Source organism: Lynx rufus, unplaced genomic scaffold (genome assembly GCF_022079265.1).
Source record: "Lynx rufus isolate CCGP_SWC_20201006 ecotype Redwood Valley unplaced genomic scaffold, mLynRuf1.p SCAF_1, whole genome shotgun sequence".
NCBI lineage: Eukaryota > Metazoa > Chordata > Mammalia > Carnivora > Felidae > Lynx > Lynx rufus.
This window is the reverse complement of record NW_025814823.1, coordinates 28,707,983-28,724,082: the sequence shown is the minus strand read 5'-3', so window position 1 is coordinate 28,724,082 and position 16,100 is coordinate 28,707,983. Positions and strand designations below refer to the sequence as shown.

The following is a 16,100-nucleotide window of genomic DNA, read 5'->3' as shown; positions in this document are numbered from 1 at the left end:
TGTTGGTGGGAATGCAAATTGGTGCAGCCGCTCTGGAAAACAGTGTGGAGGTTCCTCAGAAAATTAAAAATAGACCTACCCTATGACCCAGCAATAGCACTGCTAGGAATCTACCCAAGGGATACAGGAGTACTGATGCATAGGGGCACTTGTACCCCAATGTTCATAGCAGCACTCTCAACAATAGCCAAATTATGGAAAGAGCCTAAATGTCCATCAACTGATGAATGGATAAAGAAATTGTGGTTTATATACACAATGGAATACTACGTGGCAATGAGAAAAAATGAAATATGGCCTTTTGTAGCAACGTGGATGGAACTGGAGAGTGTGATGCTAAGTGAAATAAGCCATACAGAGAAAGACAGATACCATATGGTTTCACTCTTATGTGGATCCTGAGAAACTCAACAGGAACCCATGGGGGAGGGGAAGGGAGAAAAAAAAAAAAGACGTTAGAGTGGGAGAGAGCCAAAGCATAAGAGACTGTTAAAAACTGAGAACAAACTGAGGGTTGATGGGGGGTGGGAGGGAGGGGCGGGTGGGTGATGGGTAGTGAGGAGGGCACCTTTTGGGATGAGCACTGGGTGTTGTATGGAAACCAATTTGTCAATAAACTTCATAAAAAAAAAAAAAAAAAAAAAAATAATTAGATTCTTTATAGACACAGAGTTTAGAACTTTTCCTTGACCATAAAAAAAAAAAACGGTAATTTTTCAAAATCAGAATCTGCTGAGAATCAAACACAAAGACGTGGGCAGAAAATCCTGGGTCTATCTTGAATTTTAAAATTTACATGGCCTACATTGCTACTAAAAAGATGCTGAGGTTTCTGGGGAGGTGGAGAGAATGCTGAGATCCTACCTATCTTCTAACACAGGAGTAAAAATAAAAGGGTCTAGAGAAGCTAATCTATCAAGGATTACGCCCAACGTCCAGTTATGGTTCAATACCGATCTAGAAAAACTGGAGACTGTAAACCATTTTCGATGTTCACTCATAATTAATACTAATAAAATATTCAATAAAAATGCAAAACACCAGACTACATATAATTATAACTGAGACTAGGCCACTAATCTTTACTGCTTCCCTGAGATAACCATAAGCCCTTTCTTGGCAAAACAAACTATTAGTAATGCACAGAAACTCTCAGCCCCCTCATCTAGGCTCTGACCGATGGCAGGAAGGGACATATTTAGCAGCTTATAGTATTTGTACTCTCCCTTTCCCCAAAGAAGTTTTTCTCATCAAAGGAAGCAATTCTATTTTGGTCCTTGCTTCCTGTGAGAAATGCAGGCATGGCGTCTGATGTGCGTGGCCATCATGCTATTTCTAACCACCACGTCCACTGTATTCTTGGTGCCTTGCAGCAAGGGAAGGAAAGTTGCTAACATTTCTTACACCATATTTAAGAGCACATTAGCTACGTAGTTACTTGCAGACAATGCCTGCAGAGCATTCAGATCAAGACATATGATCTTCATGAAGAATTAGAATTAGAATACAACAGAGGTCAGCAAAGGAGTCAAGTACAATTCTTTCAAAACTGGGTTTCACACTATGAAGTTGACAGGCACAGTAACCCATTGCTAGTAGCTGTTAATTACTAGGCAGTGTGGTATCAGAAACATTTGCTAGCTCAGAAGGTTGTCTAAAACTGGATTAATGGAGTTACCTTTACCTTGAGTTTCCTAGAATTTATACTAGGTTAAGATTTACTCACTTGCCCAAAAACATTTGCTAAGTGGTCTACTATGTGCCAGGTGCTGTGACGTTAGAGACAGAGATGAAGTACAGAGCAACAATGTCCTGGCAACATTCAAGTCCTGGGTTGCAGTTATTTCCTGAGGTCCAACTGCATCCTTGCCTCTCCTTTGAACACATGATTTGCAAAAATTTAAGGTTTTTTTGTTACCTGTAACTAAAGAAGACTTGCTAAACACAAATATGAAAATTGGTCCTATCTGAAAAGAGACAGGTATCCAAATTTATCAAACTGGGTCCAGAAGCAAAGACGCTCTTAAATCTGCCTTCCCTTCATTCTACATTGACTTTTCCTCTATCTCAAAATCCCCCAAGGAAACAAAGCATTCATAGCTGAGTTTGTTTAAAGGCTATCAGATATAATAATGATTTCACTGAACTTCAAGTCTGTGCTTAGGTAGAGAAATAAAGGGATAGATGATTCAGACGCTGAGTTTCTTGTGTAGAGTTCAAATACTAACACCAAGAGTAACATGTTAGATATGCATAGCATATAGGATCAACTCACACTAGATAATGGGTCATATGACTTATAGGAACAACTCATGAAATAAATCAATTTCCTCACTGAGTACAAATTTCCCACTTTATACTATGCTGTATTCTTTTTGGTCAAACTGTCCTCTTCCTACCTAATAAACACAGGCTTGAAAGAAATACTGCCAATGGCATTAACATACTATAACCCACCCTATTATAACCTATTATGACCCTAAAAGAGAACATATTTATTCTCAGTAAGACAAAAATGGTCCACAAAATTAAATCAAGTTTAGCCAGGAAAAGATAAAGAAATTTACTAACAATCCACCTCCGTCAGAGTGAAGAAGATTCTGTAACATGACTCTTTAACAATGAAATAGAGAAAAGCTGTTTATGTTCATAAGAAAATAAATAGCATGTTTCTCAGGCCAAAAAACAAACAAACAAAAAAACAAAAAACAAAACAAAACAAAAAAGGAGGAATACTGATAAGGAAAGGAATTAGGATTTCAACTCGTAGAAATATTTCAGACAGAGAAGTATCAACTCCTAGACATTTTGCCCCTGAAAAGTCAATGAAGTCCTGACAAACTGGCCGAACATAAGACAGAAAATTAAAAGTTCAGCCCAAGAGGTTCAACACCTAACAGATGAAAGTTGCAGAAGGAGAAACCGGAGGAAATGGGCAAGTGGGAGTGGACAGAGATCTAGCATGACATTTGTGCTGTAAGTATGAAGGACAGCAAGTCCAGATTAGGGCTAGTCAGGATGCACTACGAAAGAAAAGATGGAAACCTGATAAAAGCCTGATGTGCCTGCACACGCCGAGAGGAGATTTAGACAAGAGGGGAAATACCTGGAATGAAAAAGTGATAAATACATGGAAAACAGGGTCACTTCCTCCTCTGTGTTCCCATAGCATTATTGTAGAGATCTCTGTTCTAACATTTAAAAGCTGCATTGTAATGGGCACCTGGGGGCTCAGTTGGTTAAGCATCTGACTCTTGGTTTTAGCTCAGGGCATGATCTCACAGTTTGTGAGTTCGAGCCCCACATTAGGCACCATGCTGACAGCGCAGAGCCTCCCTGGGATTCTCTCTCTCCCTCTCTCTCTGCCTCTCCCCTGCTTGCTCTGTCTCTCTCTCTCAAAAATAAACTTAAAAAAAAAAAGCTGCATTGTAATTATTTACCTACATATCTGCCTCTCTTCATATGTATACAATCGCTAACTCTAGGAAAAACAAAATGTATGCAAGACAGGAAAAACAACTGTATTTTACTAAATGACTCGACTGTATACAGTCCTTACACCGTGATAATAATGCAGACATTGAGTGAAGTTCTAAATACTGTAAGATAAAGAAGTATCAATGAAAGCACATTATGATATTGCAATAGTGATGTATGGGGACAGATAGTATCTACCCACGCTTGTGGTGAACACAGCATAATATGGAAACTTGTGGAATCACTATGTTGGATACCTGAAACTAATGTAACATTGTGTGTCAACTGTACTACAAAAAAAAAAAAGTATATTATTTAGTGATACGGAGGTAAGTACCTTGAAGAAACAGCTCAGAGTAGAAGTAGTAGTCTCTGGGGTGTGGGAAATGGGAAAGTGTCTGAGGACCGATGAGAGGGGACTGGTATTTTTCGTCAGATGCCTTGAAAAACTATCTGGCTCACGTTTCATCCATGGTTAACAATGACACAAAATTCAAACAAAAATAAAAAGTAAATGACAGAAACCAAGCAATACTCTTATGACTTGTTTCCGCCTACTCGCAGAAACCTCTTGAGATAGAACTGAGCCTGGTTTGTATTCATGGGAGTGATGAAAATCAATAGTGACGAAGATAGGACACTTTGAGAAGGAAGTCCTACTGACCAGTCTGAGCCACAACCTCAACATGATGTACAGGGCCACTCTGTTCCTGAAATGGTTTTCATTTGTAAAACCGCTTGTGACCATCAGGGAGAACTTGGGTCCTTCTCAGGAAACAGGGCTGTCATTTCCTGGACATTTGACTACAAATACAAATGTTCCTGAAGTCCTAAGGGAGCCTGACAAGCAGGCTTGCAGAGAGCTACTGCCCCACTGTTTTGATCCAGCTCCCTGAAAATACAAAATACAAAAGGTATGAAATGAGAGGAATGTTTAAAACTTACCTCCCTAGACACTCAACTAAACTATTCACTGGGCTAGAGGAGTTCAAGGATGTCTATCCTAGAAGCATAAATAGCTGTGTATAATCAAGTGCATTTTTTAATAACATACACAGAAGCAGTAAGGAGTTTAATATTTCCTCTCTATAAAAACTTCCAAGAACATTTTTGAACAAAATTCTCCTTAAAACATAAACACAATAAGAAACACGCTTAATTATCATTTGTAAAATTTTAACGTTTTCAATATGTCAGCAAGCCCTTTGTGGGGAGGGGAAGCTTTAATTAAATAAGATTCAATTAAGTCACTACATATTTGCCAAGGTAGCAATCTCTAATTATGTCAAAATATCCATGGAAATGGAATGAGACAGAAAACTTATATTTGCCAAACCCCCTCTAAAGGAAAGTGGTGTGTAGTTGGAGGAAATATTTTGAAATTTTTCAAACACACAGAAAATTTGAAAGAATAGAATATGAACACCCATACATCCTTTACCTAGGTTTCACCACTTATTAAGATTTTACCACTTTGTGTTCTTACTCCCACTTGTTCTTTCTCTGTGTGTGTGTGTTGTGTACATGTACACACACGTTCGTGTCTTTTTCCCCCTGAAATGTCGGGAAGTAAGTCACTGACATTTTTTTACATTATCCCTTCAATATCTCAGTGTGCATCTCCTAAGAACAGGAATATTCTCCTTCATAGCCAGAACACCATTATGATATCTAAGAAAATTCATATTAATTCAATATGATATAGTATATATTTCAAATTTAACTTTCCCAATTGTCCTGAAGTATCTTTTATAGCTGTTTCCATTTTATTTCCTGATTCAGGATCCGAGCAAGCCTCACACATAGCATTTGGTTGTGACATTTCTAGGAGGGAATATACAAATAAGCCACAAAGGGCACACCTGTATCAGGTGGCTTACCTCAGTAATAACCCATCACTTCCTGGGAGGGAGGACCCAGTAAATTACGAGAGTTTTTGGTGTTGCTTTTGTTTTGTTTTTGTCTTGCTGAAGGGAAACAAAGTACCGGACAAAAACTGAGTCACCAGGACAATGAATAGGGGTTACCTTCTGAGCACTAAGGATCTTATGAAGTGTTCAAACACTTAGGTGAATGTTCGGCTGAGAGGGCAGAACATACCTTGGGTCATAAACCCAAGTTTTAAGAAATGCCAGATTATGAGCATGCCCAGGACAACAAACTATTAAATTCTTCGAAGTTAGCCTGGCTTGGCCCTCGGTTTAGAAGGATAATAAAAAGAAGGCACACTTGACCACAAGAACGAGGGCAGTGCACTCAACATTACCTCTTCCGCAGCTGCTCGTCAGACAGTTGTAGCTCCTCCTTTAAGCGCATATACCTGTCTTCTCTCAGCAGCCTGGAGCCATCGTACAGGCTTAGCTCCCGGTCGTGGATCAACCTAATGGGAGAGGCGAAAGTCAGGGAACAAATTCATCTGTTTTGAATGCTCAAGTTACAGGAGGTAGAATCGGCTAACATTTTAATCACGTCTATTCTTATGGGCAATGGAGTCTAATAATTTTGTTAGCGGCGCCTTTTGAAACTTCAAGTTGGCTAGTACTGCTGTACTTGGCAAAACTATTGGTTTCTGTGCTGGAGAGCGGTCGTCATGGTTACGAGATGTGGACAGTGGGGAGGAGAAGGACGAGGAGAAGCTGGAAAGGGGAAGGAGGAAGGAGGTGCAAGGAAACAGCCGAATGAGTGACTCAGGACCATCAGGAGGTGCATATTAATGACCAAGGCAAGTGGTACATGCTCTGAGTCTAATGTAAGTCTTTAAGGGCTAGTATTTCCAAAAAATTTCTATCTTTGGAACTATAGGATTTTAAAATATCAAAGATCTTTATAATGAAATAACTGGTACTGCTTTATCTACAAACTACGATGGTGACTTGACCATCCATAGCACCAAGAGCACTCCCTTCCAGATGTTGCAGAGGGTGAAAAGCACCAACCACTGAAGTCTCCTGAAGCCTGCATTACACTTGCCCCACAAGGACCTCCACTCGGTGAACACCAAGGAGAGGGGAGACTGCATAACGCAGGGGTCAGGAGCATGGACAGCAGACTCAGTCAGATCTGTGTTCAAATCTAGCTCGGCACCTTATAAGCTGCCTGGGGAGGGGGAGAACTGCTATTCCATCTCTCTAAATTTTTCTCTTTTATAAAATTAGGGCGATAATACCAACCTCCTAGTATCGCTGTGAAAAGTAAACACCTAATGTAAGGCAGATGCTATGACAGTTGTCAATCTTGGCAGCACATTAGAATCCCCCAGGAAGGATTTGAAAATGCCCATTTCCGGGCCTCACCCTGGATCAATTATATATGAATTTGAGGAGGCAGAGCTCAGGCCTCAGTAGTTTTAAAGCCCCATCCCTGGAAGGTGCTTACGGCTGAGAACCTGAGAAGCACTGGGCTGGCACAATGCCCAGTACAGAGTAAGCACTCATAGCCACTCCTCTTAAGTGCTTGGCCTAAGGGCAAGGGATAACCAATAAAAGGAGAGGGCTATTATTTTGTTTGTGTCTGTATTTATCCGTTCAGAAGAAAAAAAAAATACTGTAAATCTACGGAATATTTATGGCAAATCACTGAAAGGTTGTGATTATTATTTTCAAATGCTCTCAAACCTAATTAGGACTAACAATGTTTTTGGAAAGTTTTGTAAAATTTATTTATTTTGAGAGAGAGTGAGAGTGCAAGTGGGGAGAGAGCGGGGAGAGAGAATCTGTGGTGTCAGCGCAGAGCCTGATGTGGGGCTTGAATTCGTGATCCAGGAGATGATGACCTGAGCTGAAATCAAGAGTCAGACACTCAACCAAATGAGCCACCGAGGCACCCCTATTTTTGGAATTTTTAATTATACTCAGGATGTGACAAAAAATTTTGAATATTTAGTTGGGGAAATGTCTTATGCCATAGTTAAAAAAAATCTACAAATGACAGAATCAAGACAGAATAAACAAAAAGTTGGTATCATTCATCTTCTTAAATAACGGGATAGACATATTTCCCATGAAAGTTACACATGAAGTTTTCTCTTAACATTACACTCTAAAGAAGTTAATTAGAAATGTTTTCCCCACCTAAAGGGAAATAAGGAAACAATAGTTACATAAATGTTCAAGTTTATAACCACAAAGTGAGTTTTCTAGTCTATATAAAATATCATCAAACACCTATTACATATTTTATATAAGGAACTACCCTTTCTCTCTCAAAAAAAATTCCAACATGACCAACGAATAATTTAGATCTATGATTCATAAGGAGGTTATAAACAGTGAAGCAGTAACTGACAAATCGTAGAAACTTCAGCTGTGTAACTTATTGCATGTATCAACCAGCATATACGAAGTCTTTCAAAATTACTACCTGACAGCTTTTTTTTCCCACTCTTATACAGAGACTGCTGCTCTGACAGTGGTTTTTCCCAAAATGTTCATTATTTGAAGTTTCGCTACTGTTTACAACGACAGAAACATCTTCTGTTCTGGTTGGTTACAGAATTAAGTTTCTCAGTCTCTACATAACCCAGTTTAAAAAGATTGATAGAGTCCCCACCCACTGTTTCCATGGTGTGTTTTTCTGCATGTGTGTGACTCACGCAAACCTTTGCAATACAGCGAGTGTGCCGGCGTTGACGCGGTGAATGCCATCCAAGAGGACAAGCTTTCCTTCCAGAGCGGCATTCACAAGGGGTGAGGACCGCCAAGCAGTGTCTCCATTGGGAAGAGTGTATCTCTGCTGTAGCAGATCACGTGCTGTCATATCCTGGAACCAAGTGCCACCACCCACCAAAGAAAACGCAGAATTAGTTTTGAAACTAAGGTTGGTGGCTTACTTAGCTTTAGAATTAAGTACCTCTCTGAACATAACATTTCACACTCTAACTGGGAAGTCGTCTTCTCCAATTCAGTAAAGAGCGAGATATCCAAAAGCTTCCCCTGGTTATTTGAGGTTGGTCCTGTTACTCATCCACATAACATAGTAAGAGTGAGGGCTCTTCCCCCTCTCCTTATTAAGCATTTTCCCCCTCCCTTGAAATGTTCATTTGGTTCATTTAGATGGCATTCATTTCCACTTGACTGTAATGAAATTCAATTCAATCAGCTTTATTTTTGCAGGGATCAAAATGTGTGGATTCCTTTTTAAGAAGTAGAGGCCATACAAACTCAATGGGAGGCGATGCTTATCAATAATGTGCATTGTCTTATAGTTAAAGTCTCCTGAAAAACCATGCTAGGAACCCATCACAATGACTCAGTGTATTTAAAGAGGTCTGAAAATGGAGGAAGCCGAGGAGGACAGTCGTCAGATGAGGTACAGGAATTGACAAACAATAGCATGGCACTCACAAGCAAGTCTTTAAAGCACACACGCAATGCGCTTGTGTTAAAGCAGTGTAACAGATTTAAGCAAACTATAATAGCAGTGGCATATAAATGTCTGCTTACTTTAAAAAATTAGAGGTGCCATGTAACATGAATAATTTTTTCTTACATGTATTAATGATGAAGATAACAGTTTGCTTTCTGTTATCACCTTCAGATAACTTTTGTGCAACTTATAGCAAACAAAATTTCAACTTTTACAATCGATTTTATCCTGAAACTTAAAGTCTTTTGTAAATTCTTTGATATCCAACTCCAGTTTCAAGAAGACAGAAAACTAATACATTTGCTTATATTCACAATGGCAACAGATCTACACTGAAGCCAAGATGAAAATGTAAGTATTCATCATTTCAGTTTTCTCACTATCAAAAAAGTACTGACTTAGGAAGTGTGAATAGGCCTATACTGAATCATAAAAGCACTTGAGAATGGTAACATTCAAACTCACCAAGTCCCCATAGCCCTAAAGGTCTGGCTTTGACACTTATCAAAATTTGGCTTAGCTCATTAATTTCATTTAATTCTTCAACTATGAATTTTAAGTTCTATGCAAATTATATGAGCATGGCATTCTATGCAGCCAGTGATAGTTGCAAGTCAATACTAAATTGATCACCATTGTCAGCATTTACTGAGACGGTTCAGAGTGAGAATGAGATCACTCTTACCCATGGGTATGCCATGTAAGAACAAGAAATGGATAAAAATGGGACAAATTAAACTAAATCGTTGTGGGTCATTTTCATAATCAAATTCTGAAAAACAACCAAATACACAAATAAATCTTTCTAAAATTAATATAAAATAGGTAAATTAAAAAAATTCTTGGCAATAATTATTTCAGAAAAATATTCACTATAGAGTTACATCATGTATTGTTCTAGAGAATAAAACAAACAGAAAACATGTCTTAGCACAGTACTTCTAAGTCAAAGATATATATCAGAAATAGCTGGGGGAAATTTTGGAAAATACATAAGCATAAGCATAAGCCCCTCTCATCCTGAAGATCTGGATTCAGCAGATCCAAGGTGGGGCTCACCACCTTGTAACATTACCTTATAATGTTTAATTAAATATTAATTACATGGTAACTTAAATGCCCCCTCAAGTGGGAAACTGCTTTAAAATAGAAACATTGACTCAATGTGAAAGTCTGTCTCATCCTATTTATTTATACCCCTTTCTTATTCTAGTAGGAATTATGAGATTATACAAGGACGTACAAAATGTGTAACAAAAGAGTATAAATTAAGAGGTGAAAAAAATGAAGGAAAAAAAAAGGAAGGAGTAGGCCTTGTTTCCTTCAGGTGTTCCTATTGGTATTCAGAGGGGATGAAGAGAGCATCCCATTGATACTATATTTTTAAAGGAATGGATGGGTGTTAATTTTGAAAATGCCAGCTTCATATTGCAAATAGATGGTATCCTGACTCATTTGAGCTCTTGAGTCTTTTTGCGTGGGCCCAGGAAAAGGAGGTGAGAAATGGGACGGTGCCATGGGACGTTCAGACTCCTGAGTGGCTGAGGCTGGCAACTGGTAACTTTTTTTTTTTTTTTTTAATTTCAGTAGAGAAAATTCCTTACTCTCATACCAAGATACCCTCAATCACCATTCTGTGAACGCTACAAAAAAGCACCGCTTCATTTGATGAGGATTCCAAAATACTTTCACATCTTGTTAATTCATTCAATGCCTACCAAAACTTGCCTCGTTCAAATGAGTAAATATTTACCAGTAAGACAGCCATCGCTGACTGAAGTAAAACAAGATTATTTGTTGCTACATAAGGAGCAGTCATAGATCAACAGAGCTCGGTGCTGCTAATGCCAGCCAGCCACAACTACAGACCAGAAATACTCTCCCTTTCTTCAATCCTTACAGGAGTAAAAAAATGGAAAACACTTGGCATTTCTTGGAAGACTAGCTCACTTCAGTTTTACCACCTAAACTCTCTTACACTATTATGCAAAAAAAGAGTCATTCTTCACTTCTAGTATGACTTCGCATTAAAATAAAAATCCTCCTGAGAAAGAGAAGAAACATTCCTTTTAATACAAGCTTCTAGTTTTCATAATTAAAAGCCTGTACTGGGAGAAAAGAGGGAGATTCCAGCTTTTCCTTAAAGAGATAATTGTCCCCACTTTCCATAATATGAGTTAAAATCAGAAATTATTTTTGATTGTGCAAGAGTGCAAGAACACCAAAATAAAGCTGAACTTTCATCCAACTCAACCTAATCAAACCTAATTATATTGATAGGCTTTTTTTCAGCATAGTCTGAATTGCTCAGTAATATGAATTAATTTCAACAACAGGCTAATCTCTAAAATAGAGTAACAGCATTTTCAAGTGTTCCGGTCCATAGAATATTTGTATTTTAGTACTGTGAAATTGTTATAATATCTGTATTTATTTTAACATACACTGGGTCATGAAATTGTTGAAAATATATCATTTCTTTATTCTTCCTGCCTACTCACACATCCCCAAAGCAAGTGGAAGGCCAAAATTAAAAAAAGAAAATGTGCTTGCTCCATATGATTATTTTGAAGGTACACTAATAAAATCAAAAAAAGATGCATACCCCAGTTTTTGCATATATTTTTCTTATCCCTGAAACTTTTGAACTTAACAGAATAAAAATAGTACTAATGATATCATAGAGCCCGGACCATTTCCTCTTTCTGCATTTCCTTAAAAATTTTAAAACAACAGGACATGAAATCCAGTTCCTTTAGAGCTACCATTGTCTAACCTTCAACACTTCACCTTCTCATTCAGATTCCTGGAAAACATCCGTATATCTCTTAAGATTCTGGGTCACTTGAAATTTTGCTTTTTTTTAATTAATAATTTTGCTCTTTTCATTTTTCAGTAGGGAAAAACCCTACTGAAAAAAAAAGTTTTATTACAATGAGAAGCATAACTGCATGAAATGTATCATAAAACATAGATCTGAACCCTAAGGCAATTATATGCCTTAAGGTTTTTAGCACCTTCGAATGATATATGCTAATTTTCTGACATTTCCTTGAGAGACCTGGATGTAAGTCATTAGTTAGATGGAATAAGTCCCAAAAGCATCTGTGTGTCAAGGAGCTAGAATAAGACTAGAATTACTTGTCCAAGGCATAATATCATTCAGAAAGATATATAAAAATATTATAGTAAATTTTCAGCATATAAAGGAATTTGAGCTGTCTTTCTTCCTTTTTTATCTTTCTTTCTCCCTTCTTTCCTTCCTTCCTCTTTCTTTCTTTTCTTTTCTTTTCTTTCTTTCTTTCTTTCTTTCTCTTTCTTTCTTTCTTTCTTTCTTTCTTTCTTTCTTTCTTTCTTTCTTTCTTTCTTTCTTTCGGGAGACACAGTGTGAGCAGGGAAGGGGCAGAGAGAGAGGGAGACACAGAATCTGAAGCAGGCTCCAGGCTCTGAGCTGTCAGCACAGAGCCCAATGCAGGGCTTGAACTCAAAAACCGTGAGATCATGACCTGAGCCAAAGTCAGATGCTCAACGAGCTAAGCCACCCAGGAGCCTAAAGCTACCTGTCTTGAAATGCAAATATTGATAATAGAGTAAAATTTTACAGTAAAAAGCATATGTAATTTTTCTGATGGAAAATTTAAATTATTGCAAATGTAGTATTCAAAGTATATATAGAATATGGCTTTAATTAGATTAAAAATACATGTTTCCACCACATATATGAACCCAGAATTTCAGAAAGTGTTTAAAAGTTGGCTTGCAAAAATATGTATGATGTATGTTATAAAATCTGAAATAAGTGGATACAGAAAACTAAACAAGGGAAAATGAAATGAAGAAAGGTAAAGATAATACACAAAGCATGCATTGTAAGAAGAATCTAAAATGCGGATCTAATTTTTTTAATATCTAACACACACACAAAACAAGTGACATAAAAAAAAGTTATGTAAGTCCTAATAACCATAGCATTGACACCAAAAAGAAGCAGTACTATAATTCTTGGTGATGAGACAGAGGAAAATTTCTTCCATGGGTCAGGTCATCATATAAAGAACAACATGTTAAGAACTTAAAAATAGAAATAACAATAATTATAGCCACCAATACTTATGGAGAGCTTACTAGGTGCCAAGTACTGTACATAAATTAACTTGTGTAATCTTATAACCCTAAGAGATAAGAACAATTATTGCCTTTATCGTACAGATGAAGTAACTGAGGTATGAAGAGGTTAGCTCACCCAATCAAGGACACGCAGCTAATAAGCAGAGGAGCTGGGTTGTCCTCAAAAATATTACAATAAATATCAGTGAAAGAAGTTCCACAGAGAAGGGGCTAGTTTGGATTGATCAGTACATGGATATATTGCAGAGATAATATAAGAACGTAGCAATTTTACACCTCTCAGGCTACCTACCCTCCACAAACGCTGCTTCTCAATCAAGTTCTTTGAAAAGAGTCAGAAATTGGTGACTGTGATGTTTCCACACCCCAAGATGTCCCTAAACACAGCTAGTCTACACTGTTGTTTAAAAATATCTTTGAATACATGTATAAAAGATTATAATAAAGATGTTTTAGTTAACAGTAATTACATAATTCTTCACTTTCTGATTTCTGAATCAAAAACATAAACTGTGAGGGGCACCTGGATGGCTCAGTCGATTAAGCGTCCGACTTCGGCTCAGGACATGATCTCACAGTTCGTGGGTCCGAACCCTGCATCAGGCTCTGTGCTGACAGCTCAGAGCCTGGAACCTGCTTGGGATTCTGTGTCTCCTCTCTCTGTTCCTCCCCTGCTCACGCTCTGTCTCTCTCTCTCTCTCTCAAAATTAAATAAAGATATATATATATATATATATTTATTTATTTATATATATTTATATATTTATTCATATATATTTATAAACTACGGGCATTTAATTTTTTTTGATTGGGGTAAGTAGTATTAATGATTTTTCTCCCCAAAAGAAACTAGCTGAAATTCTGTGGGCTTTCCAGCTCTATCTCAAATAAGTTTTGCTCAAGTAAGTAAAAATACCCTGCCAAAAAATACCTGTCAGTAGAGTATAAATACCAAGAAAATCTGGGATTTAACTGCATAAAAGAATACACCAAGACTAGCTGATGTAAGCCATCAATTTTGCAATAAGGGATTAATTATGTCCATACCTATTAGTGGCAGCATAGTGCATAAATACTGTATAAACACAGAATGTTAATAATTTTTAGGTCCTAGAATAGAAATGAAGCCATTATTTACAGTCTAAGCATGCTCACTGAACAGAATACAAGGCATGTTGCCAACATTCTTTAGTGTCATTTATGTTTGATCTCAAAGAAGCCTCTCGTTTTACATATTGTAAAATTATTTATAAACCCTTTCATGCTTCTCCCCCAAGTTCTTCTCTTAAAGAGCTATTTTTAACCCATCACACGTATAATAAATACCTCCTTTATGTACACAATGATGGCCTTACAAGCCTACCATGATTGTTTTAAGTTACTCTGCTAGCATTGGGAAAAAGTTGATTTGAATAATTTATAGCTCTCTTCATTGTAACCAGTGGGATCTATGCAAGATGATCTCTTCTGGTCAAAGACTTATTCTATGAACACAGAACAAAATTCTTCTCACTAAAGCTAACCAGAGGTCAAACCCACTGTCTCACTAACAACTGACCCAACAAAAAAACATCTTAATAAAGTTGCAAAATAAAACATAAGTCAAGGTCACTGTAGGTATAAAAGATATCATATGTATTCAGTCAAGATACCCAATCAAATACCCTTCTATCCTTCTTGTACTACAGAGGCTAGAAAACTGGAAACATTACTTCTTAGATGCTTTGCAACTAAAGTTCTAACTATGCAACTAAAGCATTCTTGCACAGGCACAACTAGGAACTGCAGTGAACAATGAGATTAGGTGACAGCCAGCTAGAGGGGACTAGGGTAGCTATGGCTGCAGTTCTCCTGGCTCCGTCAACTCCATCTGGGTAAAATCTAAACACTGCTCCCTGTCTCTCCCAGAAATTTTGTACGCTACCTGATACCCAGTGAGAAATCCCTCTCCATTTTAGACAGCTAGAATGGATGCCATGGTCCGCAGCAAAAACCACAACCTAAAGATAACAATATTTTAAGAACGAGCAACTTATTAAAGCTCGTGCAGAAATGCTCATGGACAACTAAGTATATAAAAGAGAATGAGAAGACTTTCAAAAAAGAAAGGTAAAAAGCAGAGATGTTCCCGAGTAGAACCCCGACACACACAAACTGGAGAACCACATTTTATCCAAATGGTAGGGCAAACTTTCCTGCATTTTATCACAGGGGTATGACTCTGTTAGAAGAACAGGTGAGAAAGGTGCAATCAATTCTAGCTTAAATATTTGCAATAATATTTGCCTTTTACTAAATTAGTTTTTAAAAGCAAGTCACAAGATCATAAAATCTTGTTGTTTTAAGTACTAACAAGCAGTTCAGTATTCAGTAAAGACACCTGGAACAGGTTTGGCCTCATTCAACACTCAAATCCCTTCCGATCAGCCAACATGGAAACAGCAGGTACAGAATGAGGAAGGCTGGGTTTCAATTCCAAATTTGCCACTTCCTTGCGATAAATGGATGACATGAGTAAAGTATCTTTGGAATTAAATGAGACGTCTGGCATTTGGTGGGTATTTAATACATAACAGCTGAATTAGAACCAAGTGGAGAAAAAACAATACAAATACATTAAAATTTAATCTAAGTTAACAGTTCAGGATACTAATAGGAGTCATAAAACAATGCTATATGACAGAAGATATTCTTATTTTAGGATTTAAAGAAAACGTAACAGGAAAACGAGTAGGAATTAGTAAAGAAAAGTTGACAGAGGTCAAATTTGAGCTGGTCTCTTAAAAGTGATGTGAATTACCCCAAATTTATTTATCTTTTCCATCATATATTGACTGCTGACTACATGCAAGGCACAGTTCCAGGTGCTGAGGATACAACAGTGGAACAATAAACAGTCCTTACATTCCAGGGGGAAGAGAACAAAAATAGACAAAGGAAAAGGGACAGAGGACGAGAAGGAAGGAAGGGAGGGAGGAGACACAACTAAAAAAAAAGATCACATAGTGGGTCAGGGCTATACAGAAAATATCATGTAATGTGATAGCAAATGACTTGTTGGGTCAAGGATGCTTTCTCAAAGCATATTTAAGTTGCCAGTTTGAATGACAAGAGTCCGTGTGAAATCAGGG

The 16,100-nt window shown here is 37.5% G+C and overlaps 1 protein-coding gene across 1 annotated transcript in view; it reads right to left on the bottom strand.

Moving 5' to 3' along the window:
• Positions 1-16,100, bottom strand: part of VWA8 (von Willebrand factor A domain containing 8) — a 374,773-nt gene that overhangs the window by 243,425 nt on the left and 115,248 nt on the right. The window contains exons 17-18 of the mRNA XM_047074862.1: positions 8,075-8,235; positions 5,744-5,857 (exon numbers count right to left, since the gene is read on the bottom strand). Coding sequence (XP_046930818.1) covers positions 5,744-5,857; positions 8,075-8,235 — 275 coding nt within the window. The remainder of the gene's footprint in view (positions 1-5,743; positions 5,858-8,074; positions 8,236-16,100) is intronic.